Genomic DNA, 19,938 nt, shown 5'->3' on the forward strand with positions numbered 1-19,938 from the left:
GTTAGAACTAATGTCTAATATTTAAAAATGAAGCACTGCCAACTTAAGTTTATTTCAAGATATGGAAGTCAGTACCCAAAGAGACCGGTAACTTGATTTTGAAGTGATTGTTCCTGGTGGGGAAAGATGCTGGCAGGGAACTGCTACTTTTTGTTTTTAGCCATATAATACGATTTAGTTTTAAGCTATTAAACTGCATTCTTTTGGTTAAAATTTAAAAAATAATTTAATAATGTAAACAATTCTCCACATTTCCTTTCAAAATGGTTCAAGGGCATCCTCTCTGATCTCTCATTTGAGAACTCAGATGCACTGCCTCGTTTCCTGCGTGGTTTGGAGCGATCTCTGTTGACTTATGATCTTGCTTCCTTGAGTTTCTCACTTGACTCACAGGCACAATCAGCCGGAGTGACAGTGTCGCTGCCCCCGTGGGTTTTGGTTGTGGTGGGTTTTCATGCTCTTAGTAAAAGAAAAAGAAGAGACTTTTATTGATTGCCTGCTATAGGCCAGGTATTATTCTAGAGAATGTGCACAAAAACTTCACAGAGCCCTGAGAGCTAAGTCATGATATTCTATTTCATAGTTAAAGAAACTCAGGTTCAGAGGCGTTTAAATAATAGGTACAGATAATATAGCTACTACCTGGCCGAGGTAGTACTTGAACATGGCTCTGGCTGGGCGACCAGCATTCAGACTCATTTAAAAAGGATGTGAATGTGACAGGTTTGAGTAACCATGTGATGAAAATGGTATAGAGATCAGTAATACTCTTCTTCACTTTAAAAATAGGTCGTTCTGACATAAAGGTTAAGAATATTACCGACATATCCCAGAAGACACTGAGAATTGCTGATCTTCAAGGTAAAACAAGTTACCATCTGGTCTTGCGAGCCTATACAGATGGAGGAATGGGGCCAGAGAAGAGCATGTTTGTGGTGACAAAGGAAAATTGTGAGTCAAATGTTGTCATCGAGTTGCTTTCCGAACTTAAGTGCATTGTGTTTCTAGTGATTTTTGTTTATATAGGAACGCCCCTTTTTAAAATTTCACATTTTGTTACACTTTTATAGTGGGTGGAGGGCAGTAATGAAAGGCCATGAGATGACTTCATATTTATTCTTACCAGTTATTGCCTAATGCGTACTTAAGAAATTAATGAATTAAGGGTACCTCTGAAGTCTAGAGTTCTAAATTCATTTTGAACTTATATAACGGTCAACTGGTTTAAAATTTTTTTACCCGAAATATTCTGTGATTTTTGACATATCCAGGGAAGAGTGTAAGAAATAGCCTTAAGAAAAAGCATAAAGCACAGCACTCATAAATTTGAGATGGAAAGTAGAGAAGAGTGATGGACTTGACTAGCTTGTCAACAGCAAACAACTTTCATTTGATCACGGGCTTATTCTCTAGCCCTGGGCTGGAGTTCATATATGCCGTTAAATAAAGGACCATGTGGAGATGGTTCTCAGCCGGGGGTGATTTTGCCTCCTAGGGGACAGTTGGCAATGTCTGGTGACATTTTTGGTTGGTGCTACTGGTATCTGGTCATTAGAAGCCCAAGGATGCTGTTAAACTTCCTACAATGCATGTGACAGCCTCCTCCCTGCAAAGCACACAAGAAAGAAGTATCTGCCCTAAAATGTCAGTAGTGCCAAGGTAGAGAAACACTGCTCTGAAGAATTTAAGTGTTAGTATAAAAATTATTACAATACTTTTTAAGGTTATATTTTAATAGTTTTTCAGTTTCCCTGGAGCAGTTTGGATTTTTTCTTCAAATAATCTACTGACTTAAATATCTTATAATGCAAATTTATTCTTTAGTTCATACTAAAAATGTTGATTTTATATCTGCAATATTCTCTTTTCAGCTGTGGCGTTGATTATTGCCATTCTCATCCCCGTGGCAGTGGCTGTCATTGTCGGGGTGGTAACGAGTATCCTTTGCTATCGGAAACGAGAATGGTAATGATTTACTCTTGCTGTTTTGTTCTTAAGGGCATGATTATTTACTTTATGTGTTAAAAAATAAGTACAACTTTTTGGTGGAAACAAGGTAGTAAAAAATATTTGTATTGGTCAGAATTAATATTGGAATTAATATTAGGCAAGAACATGGCACATTATTTAAAGGTTTTAAAATTAACAAAGTAAAAGTGTAAAATTTTCCCTACTATATTTACTAATTAAAGTAATAGCAGTTGGACTAAAAAAATATTTATAGGCATAAATAGGTGAATAGCTATATGCAAGATTACATGTAGTTTAATGATTGAGGTATCACTTGTCCTGGTGACCTATTTAGAAAATCTGGTCATTTATTCAACAAATAAGAATGACCCCTCCCATGTGAAGGGGGACATAGTGGCAAACTAAGTAGGAATGGCCATTAGAATTATAGGATAGTGGGGAGGATGGACGTGAAACCCGTAAGCATTTAATAAATATATGGGTACAGACTGTGAGCGGGTGCTAGGAAGGGCACGGGCGGCAAGAGGAGAATAGCGTGGAATCACGTCACAGGAGGTGGTCAGGCTTCCCTGTGGACGTTCCACTGCAGCAGGGTCCCAAAGGGGAAGGAGAGGGAGAGAATGCGCCAGGCAGAGAGAATGGATTCTGTGAGGGCCCAGAAACTGGAAAGAGCTTGATCTTCTGGAGGAAGTGAGAAGTGTGTGTCTGGGTGCAGCAGCCGAGGGAGTGGTGTGAGCTGAGTGAGGTGAGGTAGGGTAAGCGTGGGGCTCGGGAGAGAGCGCCTCGTGGCCAGCCGGCGGGAGCTGCCCTGGGCTGGGCTTGTGGCACCTGGCTATGTCCATGCATAGACTGTCCTCACTGGCCTTAAAAATGCCGTCATTCATGATAAAGAAGAGAATGTACTCTAGCAATCCTGGCTTATAAATCAAAATAGTAACAGTTTAGAACTGTAGAATACCCTGTTTGGTAACCATTTTCTCATTACCCAAAATCACATTTTAAAAATGATTTCAATACAAAAAAAAAAGATAAAGTTAGGAGATAGTTTAGAAGTTAGAGCATTTCGGACTTATATTAACAACATTTCTTTTTCCTGCAGGAATTTCAAATAATAAAGGTTTTTAACAGCTATAAATGTGATAGGGCACTAAGCAAATTTCGTTTTTGTTTGTGTTTAGTTTTTGCTCAAGATTAATAGCCTTCCTTTTTCTGATAATCCAGAGCCTGTTTTGAGCAGTAGAGAACTACATAATGCAAACATGTTCCCAAGTAGTTGACTGCGCTGAATCCAGTCTGCAGTATGAATATTTTGGTCATGAGTAATGCCTGTATTTGACTTTTGACTTGATAGCACAATCACCATTTTAATTCTTTGCTTTCCATTTCCATAAGATACATAAGATACTGTAGTTCTAGGAATAGAAGTACTGTTTCTGCTTTTCAGATAGGAACCTCTCAGTGCATTATATCGAAAGCTCTAGTGACTGATCACGCTGAAAATGATCTTCCATTTTTATCTCAGATATTCATTAGAGTATTCATATGAAACGTCAAAATAAGCCTGATAATTTATTAACTTATTTATTGTCTAATTGATAATCTTACCATTATTAAATGTACTTAATCATCTTTATTTAAAGGATTAAAGAAACCTTCTACCCTGATATTCCAAATCCAGAAAATTGTAAAGCTTTACAGTTTCAAAAGAGTGTCTGTGAGGTAATCCTTTATTTTCTTACGTTTACCTTTGAAGTACTGACTTCCTTTTTTTAGTTTTTTGTGAAAAGTTTTTAACATGTCAGTGTCATCCAGAGTAAAATGTATTGAGAAAATAGCGGTGCTTGAACATCTGCTGAACTTCTAAAATTATTAATTTTAACTTGTTTGTACATGGTCTTTTTTTCACTACTATTAAGACCAAGGAAAATACTGATATGTAGAAAAGAAAGTAGCTTTGCTCTAGTATGCACTACAGAATAGTAGAGACACATTTTTATAAGCAGCTGTGAAAAACAATATAAAACAATGCTTCTTTTTGTAGGAGAGGCATTGCAGCAGCTTTTCGTGGCATCCTAATCCCTGTTTTAAAACTTATTTCTAGGGAAACAACACTCTTAAAACATTGGAAATGAATCCTTGTACCCCAAATAATGTCGAGGTTCTGGAAACTCGATCAACAGTTCCTAAAATAGAAGATACAGAAATAATTTCTCCAGTAGCTGAGCGTCCAGAAGATAGCACTGATGTGCAACCGGAAAACCATGTGGTTGTATCCTATTGTCCACCGGTCATTGAAGAAGAGATAGTAAACCCAGGAGCGGATGAAGCTGGAGGGGCCTCACAAGTCATTTACATTGACATTCAGTCCATGTACCAGCCTCAGGCAAAACCAGAGGAAGAACCCGAAAATGACCCTGTAGGGGGGACGGGCTATAAGCCACAAATGCACCTCCTCGTTACTTCTACTGTAGAAGATCTGGCTGCAGATGATGATTTAGACAAAACTGCAGGATACAGACCTCAGGCAAATGTAAATACTTGGAACTTAGTATCTCCAGACTCACCTAGGTCCACAGACAGCAACAGTGAAATTGTCTCTTTTGGAAGTCCATGCTCCATTAACTCCCGACAATTTTTGATTCCTCCTAAAGATGAAGATTCTCCTAAATCTAATGGAGGAGGCTGGTCCTTCACAAACTTTTTTCAGAACAAACCAAACGATTAACAGTGTCTCCCTGTCACTTCAGTCTACCATCTCAATGAGCTCCTGTTGCCGGGTCAGCACTGGGCGCCTTGGAGGGATCCTGTGAAGTGTTGCTAAGCCAGGTGGACTTCACTCATGCAAGTTACACTGAAAGCGTTAATGTGCTTCTGATGTGGTCTCAAAGCCAAAACACAGTAGCTCCGAAATTCAGTCCACACAACTCACAGTTTGGAGCTACCTGTGATTCGAGCCAAAGAATTCTCACATTGCTTTACCTTTAGGAAGCATTTCAATAACGGATACTGCCTGGTCCATACGTGCAAAACAAATCCCACAGCAACTGTATTCTGTTCTGTTGTTCATCAGGTTTTCTCATGCATATACCTTATGGAATTGTAAGCAGATTTGCAGGCAAGGGAGAAAAATGTCAGAGTAGCAGATGATGTTTATTTGCCTGACATTTGCTCCATTCTAGATGAAAAACAAGCACAGATTTTAAAACTTTTAACATTATTCTCTATCCACAGCATTTAAGAAAACTAATATAATTTTTAATGTACCAACAGCAACAGCTATTTAGTGTTTTGTTTGATAAAGTATGTTGATTTCTGTGCCTACTGTATAATGGTTATCAAACAGTTTTCTCAGGGGTACAAACTTGGAAAACAAGCATGACACTGACCAGCTCAAATCAGAATCCTGTTTTCTTGCTTTGGAAAATTTTTCACACCGTTCCATTATTTTTTAGCTTTTATGCTAGCTTCCCTTATTAGGTTGCCCTAATATTTAAAACTAAATTTCTAGGACTATAGATCTTAAGTTTTAAAAAAAAAATTCATTGTTTTGTTTTTTGGTGACAGTGTCAGCTTTATAAATATATGAGCAAATTCAATATTCCTCATAAGCATGTAATTCCAGTGACTTACTATTTGAGACGACTACTAAGCAATATCTGGCGGCATTAGCCATCTGTATAGTTCGGATTGGTCTCAGTCCCTCCTGAGAAGACCACGCTTTGAGCCCTGGTTGCCCAGGCAGTGACGATCTCGGACACCTTCTAGCAGGTGTTCCTCCTCACTGTGCATCTTAGCAGTTCCTCCCTCTTAAAGGGTCATCAGTCCAGACTATCTGATTCAGTCCTCAGATTTTTACATGTAAAACTAAAAAGATAATGCTTCTTATAGGGACAGTTACTCAAGGGCTATTTTATGTGGAATATCATAAGATGGCTTTGAATCCGTGGGCATACCCATATTAAAGGTGCAGCAGTTGCTCTGGGAGTCGTCCAGAGTTGTGTCCTCACAGCATCCTCTGCCCACCGCTGGTTTTCATAAGTGATGTCTAGAATGAATGTGGTTCTTGGAAAAGCAAACTGAAAATCTAAAAAGTGTATATTTTCCCTGCTCTCAGGTTGTCTATGTATTTTGAGTTAAGGCCAAAGTACTTGAAAATTTGGAAGATCTAAAGAAGTCAAGATATGCCTTTTTTTTTTTATCATCTGAGGTTCTGTAATGTGTTTGCACATAATGGATCAGTTATTTTTTTTCTAGCCCATAATGATCGTTGTAAAAACCATGTTGTGGAAAAAAGCCACAATATGGGTGACAAGGGAGAAAGTCTGTTTAGGTACTCTGTTTATGAATCCTGATTTTAATTGCTAGGATTCAGTTAAATTCCTGAGCTTCTTGATTTATGAACATGTGGAGTGAAATACAATTAATTATGTATACAGATAGTGTAGTAAAATTACATAATAGCTCACAGAAATTTTCAACAATGAAAATTATATCAAACCAGAGCCACCTGTAAACACTTCACTCTGTCTTCTCATTTCTCCTGTTGGGCTCCTTCCCTTTGCTTTCACCCCAGACACTCAGACCTGGGCCTGCCTTCTCTCCCTGCTTAAGCTTGTTGTTACCACACCCCTCTTGCCCCCAACTCATGCCTTTTTCCCCATCAAAACTCACCAATCATGTACCTCCTCTCTTTAGGATAAGTGTTGGCCAAGGTAGAAGTTTACTGATCTAAACTCCAGTAACCTGAGGTAATGGGAAAAGGCCAGAAGAGATTGTTTGATCTCTGCCATTAATGCATATGCGTTTCAACGGTGACCATCTGTATCCAGAGCCCTATCTAACCTACATTATGACTCATTTGTTTGGCTAATGGTGAATATCACCGGGGCTCTTGAGTCCTGTCACTCCATCCAAGACTTCACAGCTTTTTCTGCATGAAAAAGATTCAGAGTGCAGCCCACCTCTCCCCTGCCTCTGGAGATCCATACGCCGGATCACTGGGTTAGTGAGAAGCAGGGTATCACTCTGTTAGTCTGGGCAGGCTCCTTAGAACCTGTGATATGCTTAGAAGAGTGTGGTTGAGGTCTGAGGTCAAAACAGTTTTCCTTATCTCTTCCCGGTGAATTGAGGATAGCCAGACCTGCTCTGCAGATGGGAAGGGATTACTTCCCAACCCCTGCCCCACCTGGGCACATGGGGACAGGGCGAGGGGAGGGAGCTGGGGAGAGAGAAAACACCCTCTGTCACATATCTCTGGCTGCTTGTGGCACTGGAGACCCTGGTAAACGTGCACTGCTTTTCGGTGCCAGGACCATGCACACGGGTGACAGGTGGTCTAATAGGGCCTTTCTCTGTCCAGTCACATTAGCGCCTCTTTCTGGGGCAGGGCTAACTAAAGGCTGCTTAGAAGGGGAGGCTAGATGTGTTCCCTCCAGCGCTTCCTGACTGGGAGAATAATTGGGAAACCCCTCTTTCCTGCTAAAGTTTCCAACTAGAGCCCAGTCATTGGTTAGAAAATTCTAAATGTCTGAAGCAGAAGTATATCCCATTATGTCTTGATTAGTGCTGTGTAAAGGATACATGTTCACATCTCCTACAAGCCAGTTAACTTATTAGCCAGTTTCAGATCAAGCTTCCCTTGTGAGGAATGGAGATTCTGGTGGTCATTTTGACTGCATTTCTCTTGTGAGTGTCCATCTTAAATAAACAATATTTAACATAAAAGTATTCTTGGAAGACTTAGCTAGGCTTTTGACATTAGACAGACCTTGTAAAGTATCTATTGCATGGATTAGCATCCGTATACGATTGAAGTCTTCAGTGTGCTGAACTTGTAGAAGCCTGGATTTGACATTATGGCCCGAGTATCTGGATAGTTGAATTGGGTGTTTATGTGCTTAGGTGATAGAGGTGCTTTGTTCCTGCAGCTTAGACACAGAGGCAGCCATTCACGGAAAAGTTTCAGCCTCATTTTCCATACCAGCATTGCTTTCATGGTTCATGGATCTGAAGGGTTGCACTTAGAACGTCTACTCCTCTTGCCCTCTCGGAAACTGTGGTAAAATTCACATTCTTAAACCTTCTTGCAACTTGTATTCTTGTTGGAAATTAGTCCTGTAATTTCTTAATTGTCTTCATACCGTCCATATTTAAAGAACATTACAGGCCTTTCTGTATTTGAATAATTAGATGTAGTTTAGTGAAGGAGACTAGGGAACACTTTCTTCCAAAAGGAATTTGGAATCAATTTTATGATAGCTTGCAATGAAAGTACTCCCTAACCTGTCAATATGCAGAAAATGTTATCTCAAAGTTTTCTACTGCTCAGGCACATAACCACATAAAACTTTTTTTTTCTATTTAATTTTTACTGTTTTCTGTTTTGAAACATGTTAAAATTTGTATATCTTTTCTAAAATGCCTTTTTATCCTTATTTTGAAAGTATAAAGTTGGGCATCTCAGAAGTCAAATTTAGGATTATTAGCTAATCAATGGAAGTTCAGTCCATTTTTTATTGACTGAGTTCCATCCCAGAATGTGCAGATTCAGCAGAGTTTTCCTGAAAGGTGGTGTGTGTCAAGATCTAGCTTGTGTGCATCTGAGACCATTGGCTTGAAGATTCAAATCTACTCTAGAAGTGACTCCACAGTTTGAGTGAAAACTTGAGAAAGACTCATGCAAAAGCATCACTAGATATCTTATTCCAACCTAATTTTAAGTGTTCACAGTATCTTTTTATTTGATGGGTACACAACGTGAGACATGTTTGTACCAACCAAGTGTTCCTAGTAAATCAACAACACATTGATGTGTGAGCTTAACTGACTAGGATAAGCACTCATTCTCCTGATAAACTCTTTCTTCAAAGCATTATTTTAAACTGGTATTTCCTGCTGAAACAATGTATCATGGTACCATGCCCATCTTTATTTTTTATATCCAGAAGAAGATCTTTCACAAAAGATAATAAGTTGTGACTAAACTTACTGGAAATGCAGCTTTTAGACATGACCTTAGAATATCATTGTTAATGGCTTGTTTTGAATTTGATCTATTTATACCTCCGTGGATTATGTACCAGGGCTATTAATATTTAAACCTCTTATTTCAATAGGGTGGTGAGACTTTTATTCCTTTTCAGTTAGTACTTTTGTCTTAACTATTACATGATCATATTCATGCTAATTATAATACAAAGGAACTATTTTTAATGCTGATAATGGATTAAAGAACAACATTCTGTTCACTGAAATGTCAGGCTTTACTGTATATGGTAAAATTTCAGGGGATGTGATTTGAATATATCCAAACCCTTATAATTATGATACTGAGTTATGACAGGATTCTATTAATTTTAACCATGGGTAACATTTGTTTCTTCCTCTATTAAGAATGTTAATATTTTGGATTATACATGTCCATGTTATCAAGAGAATTTACCTGTGCAAGACAAATTCTAACTGCAACATTTTTATGAAAATGAAAAGTGATGTTTTTAAGAGGGAAACCCTCTGAATTTTTTTTCCTATGTGCAAGTGCCTAGTTGAAGAAACGTAGAAACAATAAATTCAAAAGCTCTTAAATACTAACCAAATACAAAACAGTAATAGCATATTACTTTTTGGTTGCTATAACTGATACCCTAAAAACTGAGAGATGTGAATGGGGGAAAAAATGAATGTTTAATTTGATAAAGAATTGGTTTTTATTACATTTACATATATCTTCTAAGATTGCCTTTGCAGTAGCCAATCAGAACTTCAAAACAAAAAAACTAACAATATAGACCTTATGCTGCACTTAAGCCAAAAATACTTCGTATACCTGACTGAATGGCTCACTTAAATGTATTGAATTTCCTTATACATTTAAAAAGCACTTCCCTTAAGAATTACTCCATTTTAAATGGGTACCTTTCAATTTCTGAACTTACTATTTTTCCTCAGCATTCCGGTGGTATATTATAAAAGATCGGAAGATTTCTAGGTGGTAATGCAATTTTCATTAAAAAACATGGACAAGTTAACTGTTAGGTTTCACCTTAACATTAGTATGTTTGTAGTTGATCGTAGAAAACAGTACTGAATAATGATTTTCATAATTTTTTTTCAAATACTCTGTCCCCAATTTGATTTTCAATACTTTTTCCCATTATTTGTGATATATCCTTCAACTTAATTTTTTCCTTCCAACATAATGTTTCAGAAAAATGTGAATACGTTACGAATACAACACACAAAAAGAAACCCTATTCCATTCACTGTTGTGGAAGGGTAGGTATTACATGATACCCTGGGATTGGGATTTGTTTTATCCAATTATTTTCTCCAAAAGGAGTAAGGCATTTTCTTACATTTCAATTCAGAATTGCTTGAAAAAGTTTGGCCTGGATAGAGAGACATCCTAAATTTGAGATGGTGCCACCTTAAGGTATGTCCAAAGGTAAAGTCATTTTAGAACACTCAGTTTTCCTAGTAGGAGTGTGTTACCTTTCTTTCTCTTTCATTAGCTGGCCACAAGTCAGAGGTCCTTATAATGCTAGGAAGTTACCATTTTTTACTTTCAAAATTGCATTATAGTGAATTACTGTTTACAAAATACACATACTGTGAACAGATATAAGTTTTTGTCTTTTATAAGGTTGTTTGTAGAATGAGTGTTTTTTTTAAAGGGGATGTTATATGTTAAATATTTTCAGTTTTTTATAAATACTAGTAACTGTTTACTAATTTTTGTTTGGTCAGGTGTGTACAAATGTAGCTGAAAGATAGGGAGAAACTGCAAATCCAGAACTGTTTCATTTTTCATTTCTTGAAATGTTACCACTACAGACGTTTTTTTTTTTTTTAATCTGAATGATCAGTTGTGATGTTCTGTACCTAAAATCGTGCTTAATCATATCAGGAAACATTTAAATATACATATGCAGGAAGCAAACTATAGATTGCAGTATATTTGTGTGATATTCAGTCTGATTCACAAAAGTCTGAGTTTAATATGGAATAAAACAACTCTGCTTACAGAGACAACAACTGAAGTATTTTCTACCTTATGAAAATTTAGAGATTATGTTGCTGTTAGAAGGAAAAATTTGGACATTTTATATCATTTTAGAATTTCAGAATTTAGTTTCCATATCTTTTGGGAGACATGGTTAATAGCAAGAACATAGAATATAAGTAACCTATTACTAAGACACCTTAAATGTAAAACTAGTATGCTTGGCTGTTAACTCTAAAGATGTTACTTATGTTTGTTTTTAAAACATGCATGTATTTAACAATTTTATCATAGTATTGTCATGGAAAAATAAATATATTTTCTTACAACTTACACTGACAGATTTGGACATTATTTTGTTTTTTTTTTTTTCCTCCTGTTTTAGGCACTTAGGAGAAGTGGCTCCTGCTTTGTTGTTGTTAATACTTTTGGTTCTATCTCATAAGAATTATAGTGGTTATGAAGCAATCACATAGGGCTCTGACTAAATTTTTAATATTTTAATATATTGCTATGCCATTGATATAACCTTCCATAAGTTTTCTTAAACCTATATTCTATTTACCAGACAGGTTACCAGAAAATAATCAGATAGTGGGGAGCCAACATTATAAAACACATACTAAATAAATACTGGCCCTTAAAGTATGGTTTTTAATTGTTCTCCTCTGAGGATAACCTAAACATTTCTTAAAATTCTAGAAATATATCAAAATTTTATTATCAAGTTTTTGAATTTGGAAATATAGTCATTGATTCAGCAAAACCTCAGTAATTTTAAAGAATGAAGTGATCTTAAATAGAATTTCATAAGGAGAGAAATTAATTCTTCAGTCTTATGTAGCCTACTCTCACCCAAAGTAACAACTGATGTATTATGAAGAAACTGTAGACCAATTTTAAATTAACTGTGAAACACATGTTACTATTTAAGAGCTCATACCTGTGGTCTGTCCTTTACGGAGACCTCAGTGCATATCTAGTTTCCCAGATGGTGAGTTCTTGAGCCAAAATGTATAGCACCATCAACCCCAGGAAGTTTGAAAGGATCAAAAGGAGAGGAATGATGTAGTTATTAGGGGAAAGCAAAATAGAGGTGTATGAGTAATGTTTTTTCATGTATGGTATTCACCATCACACTAAAATGTTAGCGTACAAACAAGTTCATTACAAAAGGCCTGTGTAAGAACTGGTTTTCAATGGCCTATAAATTTAATCCATTACCCTTCCCCCAGAGTGGCTAATAGTAGAATTGAATTAAAAGTACTTAGTCTACAAGAACCAATGAAGTTGAAGTAACAAGAGAATGTCTTAAACTGATGTGGGATTAAACCTGAGATGATTTTTATCCCAGAGTAATTACTTTCAGATTAAAGAAACAAGAAAAGTTTTTAAGGATGATTTTGATAGAAACTGTTAAGTGGGAATCATGTTAAAACGAGTACAACTGCCGTGCATGGAGCTCGTAATTATCCATCCCTACACGTTTGCAAGATGTGAAAGAATTTCAAGTCTCAGCTGACATTGAAACCTTTTCCCCCTGCTGTCCCCAGCCAACTTGATCTCAGCCGCAGAGCTGGGTCTTCACTCTGGACTCAGCCTTCAGAAGCAGGGCGGGTCTGGTTCTCTTCCTGGCACTAGAGGCCTTGCACACACACCCTACCCACATTTTCCTCGAGTTGATGGAGAGGCGGGAAGCCTTGAGGAAGCAGAGCATTAACAACACGTGGCCCTTCCTGGTCCCAAATGGCCCAAAGACCAGTGCAGACGACGCACCCTCTTCAGAGATGTACCTGGAGTCTGACTTCCTCAATCACCTTTTGTGGCTCCTTTCCCTTTCTGTGGCTTCTGCAGGTGTCACGCCCCGGGCAGCGGCTGCCTCGTGTGAGCTGCGCAGCCCTGGCCCCCGGCTAGTTTCACCACCACTGACTGCCTGGGCGACCCCGGAGAAATTCCCCCACCTCTCACCTCATTGTCCTCAGCTCCGAGCTGTGGGTCTTGATCACCTAGCTTTGCGCAGTTGCGGGGATGCTGGGTAGTGGACACAACGCTCCCGACAGAACAGATGTCGGGTTGTTACACGCTCCTCTATCCCTTGAGAAACCTCAGGAGCACCTCGGACTTTCTGACCAGCACCTTAAAGATGTAAATGCCTTAAAACTGGCTTAGATGCACCTTAGGTTAGTGACATCTCTCAGGTACCCAAGAGGGGAGTTAGCCAGCAGGAGCCCTGCTAATTAAAGCACGGGATCTCTTCCCACGGGACCAATGCTGTAGCCTTCACCTTTCTTCACTTGGGTAACTTCCCCTCTCCGTCTAAGCGGCGCTGCTCAGAGTAAGTCTCTCCAGGCTCCTGGGAGCCCCGTCATCTGCCTTCCCAGCACACCCACCTCTCCGCGGTCCGAGCACAATCCTAAGGCTTCGTTTGATAGCAGGAGTCGAACGGCTGCATCCACAGAGCTTACTTAGCGTAGTGTCCGCCGCATCACAAGTGCTTGATGAATATTCTTTAAATAACTGCACCTTGAAAGAAAAAGCAGTTTACTATGTTTCCCTAGATATTAGAAATGTTATCTTACAGAGAGGTGACACGCCTGTGGAAGAGTCTTCAAGGATGGCAAGACAGGGCAGTCCTCGTGGAGCTGGCATGCCTCGGAAGAGGAAGGAGTCTTCCCAGGTCATCTGGGAGAAGATCCTGCTGTTCATGGCAGATGCTCCAGTATTTGTTGCACGCAGCTACCCTTTGTTCTCCTCAGAGGAGATTTGCCCTCATCCTGTTATCTCTTTGACAGGAGCAGAGAGGGGATAAATGGGCTTTATTGGAAGTGACCACAGGTTAGGGCCCTTCTCCCACCCACTGCCCATTCCCCACCTCCTCCCGCTTTAAAATGTATTTCACTCTCTCTGTCGGGTTCTCTCCATCCTTCCAAGTGACAATTTGCATCATCAAGCGATTCGTTCCTGCCCCCATCTCTCTCTCCCCAGTCGCATATCTGCTTCTCTAGGAGACAATCCTTGCCCCATCTCCCAGGCACTTACTTGATGGGCAGGTGCCCTGGTACTTGCTGCAGGCTGCACTGGGCTATACTCCACCCAGAACTGACACATCACTCTCCTCTACACCAAAACTCTCAGGTCAGACGTCTCCAAAGAGCTGGATCCGTGGTTCCAGGCTCCTCCAAGTCTACAGCCTTATGTTCAGGGAGAAGAGGGCGCCTTCCTCCCAGCTCCCAGGGAGGACTCTGCTTGGCCTGGCCTGTGTCACGTGTCCATCACTGGTCCCGTCGTGTGGCCCAACAGAAGTTCTATTCAAGGGCCACTTCCACAAGTACCACATCGTTAGAGTTGGAAGAGGACCAGTCCCCCAAAAGAAGGAAGGTGATATTCTGAGTGAACAGAACAATAAATCAGCACTACAGACTCCCTGAAGAAAAGCTCGAGAATAGATAAAAGGAAAAAGAATCCCTCAACCTTCTCATGCAGCATTAGCTATTTTTAACGTTTTACTTTTTGTCCTTTCAGACATTTTTCTATGTGAATGTGTATGTATATATATATTTACACATATTTTCATATGTTTGTACCTGTATGCATATATATAAAATTATATTGTATATTCTATTTTGGAACTTGATTCTTTTTTTTATTCTTTTTTTTTTTTTTTTTTTGTGGTACGTGGGCCTCTCATTGTTGTGGCCTCTCCCGTTGCGGAGCACAGGCTCCGGACACGGAGGCTCAGCGGCCATGGCTCACGGGCCTAGCCGCTCCGCGGCATGTGGGATCTTCCCGGACCGGGTCACGAACCTGTGTCCCCTGCATCAGCAGGCGGACTCTCAACCACTGCGCCACCAGGGAAGCCCGAACTTGATTCTTTTATATAACATTTTGAAAATCTTTGAATATCAATAGGATATTTTATGGCATTATTCTTTCATGGATATATAAGATTCCAAAGTATAGATGAATTCTTTAAATTCAGCATTCTGGACATTTGTACTGTTCACACTTTTCATTAAATAATGGATGACTTTAAAACTCAGATGAAGCTGTTTGGCACTGATTTTTTTCAGCATTAAGAAGCCACACTTGGGCCTCCCTGGTGGCGCAGTGGTTGAGAGTCCGCCTGCCGATGCAGGGGATACGGGTTCGTGCCCCGGTCTGGGAGGATCCCATATGCCGCGGAGCGGCTGGGCCCGTGAGCCATGGCCGCTGGGCCTGCGCATCCGGAGCCTGTGCTCCGCAACGGGAGAGGCCACAACAGTGAGAGGCCCGCATACCGCAAAAAAAAAAAAAAAAAGAAGCCACACTTGAATTCACACTAGGTGCCACTGGCCCGTGATGCTCAAGAACTCCCAAACCAGCTTTCCTATGCTGTCATATGTGGTTTTCACCACTGAGTGACTAGTGAAGATTTTGACCTAATGCAGAGTTCTACTGCTTATGTGCCGTTTCCTCTGAGATGATGGGGCGGCCAGCAGGAGCTTGGAACAGGGGCTGCTCAGGGCTCATCCACTGAATTCCAAGCTGGGCCCCTAGTTATTGGTGACGGTTCCAGGACCCAGGGGAAACAGGATATTGCAATATTTATTGATATAAGGAGAAATTTTAAAAGACTGCCATGCTTCTGGGAATAGAAGTTCTCTTATCCTGGGAGTCTTGGTTTGGCTCATGGTTTGGGGAAGTAGCAGACAGTGGCACATTCTTCGGATGGGACAGCACATGACGTAAAGTGCACTTGAAGGAAACAAAGCAGGTCTCTGGTGAAGTACGGTCTGGAGGTGGGAGAGACTGGGGTCAGAGGTGAAGAGGGTTGGCAGAGGCAGATTCTAAGATGGTCCCTGGGACTCCTGGGCCCGGCTCTACACACCTGCTACAATCCTACCCCCTGGAGTGTGGCCCGGCCTGTGCCTATGACAGGAAGGCACTCCCACAATCAGGTTACTCATCAGTGGACCCTGTGTTAATGAAAAGGGAGGCTGCACAGGGTGGGCCTAATCTAATCAGGAGAGCTCTTACAAGAGAGACCAGGCCTCTCAGAAAGACGGTCTCCTGCTGCCTTTGAAGAAGCAGGTGCCCAGTGGGCTTGGAAGAGGGCCCGAGTCTCCAAGGACCCCACAGGCCTGGCCGATGCTGGTTTGAGGGACAGAGACTTCACTGGCCTCTGCCCAGTGCCTCGTCCAGGTTGGTTTGCATACAGTGAGTATCCACGGAGGGGCCGCCCCAGCAGTGCTTGTGAGGATCCAGGAAATCATTTTGCGTCCCCACCCCATCCTATCAACCCCAAAGCCTCCAAACAAACTCTAAGGACCTCAGGCTTCCAGGCCAGAGGTAGTCATGTGACCACGAATCAGGCCCCAACCCTGGGCAAATCCTCTGAGGCGCTGGACCAGGAGATCACACAGCTTATTCTATTTCTGAGGCGAATATGTGGCCTGGACAACTAGTGGGCACATTTTCTACTCTACTGGACAGTGCCCCCCGTTTCATACCCACCCTGCCCACAGTTGCCCTGTGAACCCTAAGGCCTGTGAGAGCCAGGAATGCCTGCCGCCAGGGCTGGGAGTCACCATGCAGCAGGCCTTGTACCCTCACCCTCTCTCCCCCACAGTCCTCTCGTCTGAGAGTCCCTTTACTCTGCCTTCAGCCAATTTCCTAACAGGGCTTTCCATAGCTAATCCTCTGGCCTGGCGCCGGTGGGTTTTTTTTTTTCTAAATGAGCATAGAAGAGCAGATTCCTTGCGCTTCCCTGGCCTTCCTTCTCACAGATATTCCCATCCAAGTCCTCTTTTAGCCAAGTTGGAGGTGCAGCCCCTTAGCACCAGGCTGTTCGAGGCGGCCAGAGCCCCAGGCCGGGCCCTGGCTCGAAGGTGGGCAGCTGGGACATGGTGAGGGAGGCCCTACCACGTGGTCAAAGATCTCTGTGCCTTGGTAAACCTTTTGGATCTTGAGCAAGTCAGAGGGACAAAGAGGACAACGAGAAAGGCAGCAAACGCAGCCCAAGCGCTGAGACACATAGTTCCTCGCACGTCTTTCCAGGAAAAGGCGAGTGCTCCTGGGAGCCGTGCACTTTCTAGGATACAGATGTCTTAGCAGGGGCAGGAGGAGAGGCAGGGAGTTTGTTTCTGCTGCCTGCCCTGCTCTTGCTGCTCCCAGCTTGGCCAGGGCTGGGCAGGGGCCCAGGGGAGCACACCACTACTTGGAAATAGCTTGCAGGAACTCCCCTGAGGGCTGGAGGTTATTTGTGGAGGAGAAGCCAGAGGAGAGAAGGAAAAGACTTCAAGCCCAGACCTCACTGCCCGTCGGGGGCCCTGAATCCCTCTCCGATGGAGTGGCTCTGGTCTCTGCTTTCAGATTGGTTCAACCCAGAGTCCTTGCGATGGGAGAGCTTTGGAAGAAAGCAGACTTGGAGCTATGATGAGAGCCCAGCAGGCAGACACTAGGGGACTGGCCTCTGCCCAAATCCCCCTCACCCACAAGACTCTCTTGCCAGTGACAGCTAACCGGAGGGAGCCCCAGGAGCCCCTGAACAAGCCTGGGGTCCACGGGCCGCTGCATCTGACTGAAGGTTGGGTAAGGGGTAGAAAAGTTCCACAGTGAAGCACTATGGTTGTGTCCTGTGGTGGGACCAGGAGCAAGTCACTCGGTCTTTCTGGCCAGCTTTCGTCTTTGTGAGTCAAACTGGCCTTGCCCATGTGCTCTGGCTGTCATCAGAGGAGGGCTGGTGCCGAGATCAAATACGTGAACATTCTTTGAACATGAGGTTGAAGTGCAATTACTCACAGGGTCTGTCTCAGCAGCCAGACCATGCTGTAGAACTGGCTTAGTCATTTTGCTGCCTGAATATAGCCACCTGTAGACTGGAACTTCCTAATGACAGCCTGTCACTTCCACCAGGACGCACGAGCTTAAATGCCTTCAGACCTCCTACTCCACAGCCTCCCCGAGGCTGACGCAGGGCCACTGATATTTCCCTTGTTTGTTTCGTGCGAGCTGTAGAATACCCAGTGCCGAGGCACTTGAATGACCCCCCTTTTCCATCTTGGCAAGTAACTATGCAGACTGGGCTGAAAGCAGCACAAATCCCTTCCTTTGGATTCTGATCTTGGACTCCGTGCTGGCAGCCCGCGTCCCTCTGGACTCCTTCTGGATGGTAGTCCTAGAGCTCTTCGTTCCTGCCTTTGACAAGCTAAACACACACCCTTCTCAGCTAAGGGTCTGGCTGTCTCAGGGCACACACCTTACCCCCCCTCCACCTGCAAGGGCAGCGACTGGGTGTTCCTAGAAGAGACCAGGCAGGGACGGGGAAGCAAGCAGTAAATGCTCCGTCCAAGCCCCTCAAGGGTGAATCGTCTTTCCATGTGGAGCTGGAATTCTCTGCCTTTATTGTGCCCCTCAGCCAGGCCCCCCCACTCAGGCTGCCCCTTGGTGCTTCCCTCCCAGGGGGGGAGCAGCCTTGGCAGGGGGTTGGCTGTCAGAGCTCTGAGAGGGGCAGCGAGCCCCTCCCACCCGCTCTTCTCTTTCCTTTGGGAGCTCTCTGTGCTAAAAACAAGCTTGCTGAGAATCCTATTTTTCTGGGTGAAAGGTGAAAAATGCAGCACTTCCTCCAAGTGGAAAGCACTGGGCCCGCCAGCTCCGGGCACATTTCCGAGATCCCTCCGCCCACTCAGGGGAGGAGACGGCTCCTTGCAAGGGGGAGAGAAGAGGTGGGCGGTGGAGGGAGGGAGGGAGGCTAGGAGACCGGAAGGGAAGCGCCGGTTCCTCTGAAGCCCAGGCTGTGGGCATGTGGAAAGCGGAGGGCTTGTTTGTGTTGGAGGGGCTTGGGGGCTGGACAGGCCTGGGCCCAGAAATGGAAGGCAAAGAAGAGGGCGGGAGACCGGCAGCCGCTCAGAGGTGCCTGAGTCGCAGGGTCACCAAGCTGCCGCTCCTTGGGCCCTGGGGCAGCACGGGGACAAAGATGACCCCGCAGACCTTTCTGAGAAAGAGCCGCCAGGCGAGCTTAGAGGAAGCACATGCCGGTGTGCAAGTCAGTTTTTGTAGGAAAAGCAAGAACATTCCCCCTTTTTTTAAAAAAACATCTTTATTGGAGTATAATTGCTTTACAATGGTGTGTTAGTTTCTGCTTTATAACAAAGTGAATCAGTTATACATATACATATGTCCCCATATCCCCTCCCTCCTGCGTCTCCCTCCCCTATCCCACCCCTCTAGGTGGTCACAAAGCACCGAGCTGATCTCCCTGTGCTATGCGCCTGCGTCCCACTAGCTATCTATTTCACGTTTGGTAGTGTATATATGTCCATGCGACGCTCTCACTTTGTCCCAGCTTACCCTTCCCTTTCTTGACAACACCCCAGCCGTCCTTGCTTAGAACACATGGGAAGTTCTGGAGAATTTTCTCAGATGCTGATTGTGGGACAAAAGCTTTTCAGTAACCCAGGCTTCATAATATCCTTCGTGGGCGGGACAGGGATGGCGTTAATCTTCAGGCTCCCTGGCTCCTCCTCAAAGCTCTTCCTTCAGCCAAGCGCGCAGCCAGCCTTCCCCGACATGACCTGCACAGAGCCGCTGCCCAAAAGCCGTGGCACAGATCCCATCCCCTGCCAGGCCCTCCTCCTCAGGATGACAACACGGCTGCCAGGTATCAGGCAGCACGTGGACGAAGGGGGCACAGCAGGCGGGGCTGGAAGAGGCAGGCCCTTCTCTCCCTGCTGGGCCCGTGACCACCACCTCCCAGGCCTCTGCCCAGCCCCAGGGACCCCACGGATGAACTCCCGTCAGGGGTCACCTCATCCCTGTTGCACCATTTCCCCAACAGCACAGGACTTGCGGTGGGGGATTGGTTGCACTAATGGCCCTAATTTTCCACCCTCCCTGAATCCATGCCCTGTGCCGGGTGTCTTTGTAGTTGCTCTCACAATGGAGACAGAGTCTATTTCTTCATCTCTTGAACGTACGGACTTTGACTA

The 19,938-nt window shown here is 43.1% G+C and overlaps 1 protein-coding gene across 2 annotated transcripts in view; it reads left to right on the plus strand.

Annotated features, from left to right (window-relative positions):
* Nucleotides 1-11,305, plus strand: part of LIFR (LIF receptor subunit alpha) — a 91,068-nt gene extending 79,763 nt beyond the window's left edge. For both annotated transcript variants that reach the window (XM_082621432.1, XM_082621431.1), the window contains 4 exons: nucleotides 790-951; nucleotides 1,872-1,965; nucleotides 3,612-3,690; nucleotides 4,073-11,305. In XM_082621432.1, coding sequence (XP_082477558.1) covers nucleotides 790-951; nucleotides 1,872-1,965; nucleotides 3,612-3,690; nucleotides 4,073-4,696 — 959 coding nt within the window. In that variant the 3' untranslated portion in view covers nucleotides 4,697-11,305. The remainder of the gene's footprint in view (nucleotides 1-789; nucleotides 952-1,871; nucleotides 1,966-3,611; nucleotides 3,691-4,072) is intronic.
* Nucleotides 11,306-19,938: the final 8,633 nt, after the last annotated feature.

The sequence above is a fragment of the Mesoplodon mirus genome, assembly GCF_964341445.2.
Source record: "Mesoplodon mirus genome assembly, chromosome: 5".
NCBI classification, from domain to species: Eukaryota; Metazoa; Chordata; class Mammalia; order Artiodactyla; family Ziphiidae; genus Mesoplodon; species Mesoplodon mirus.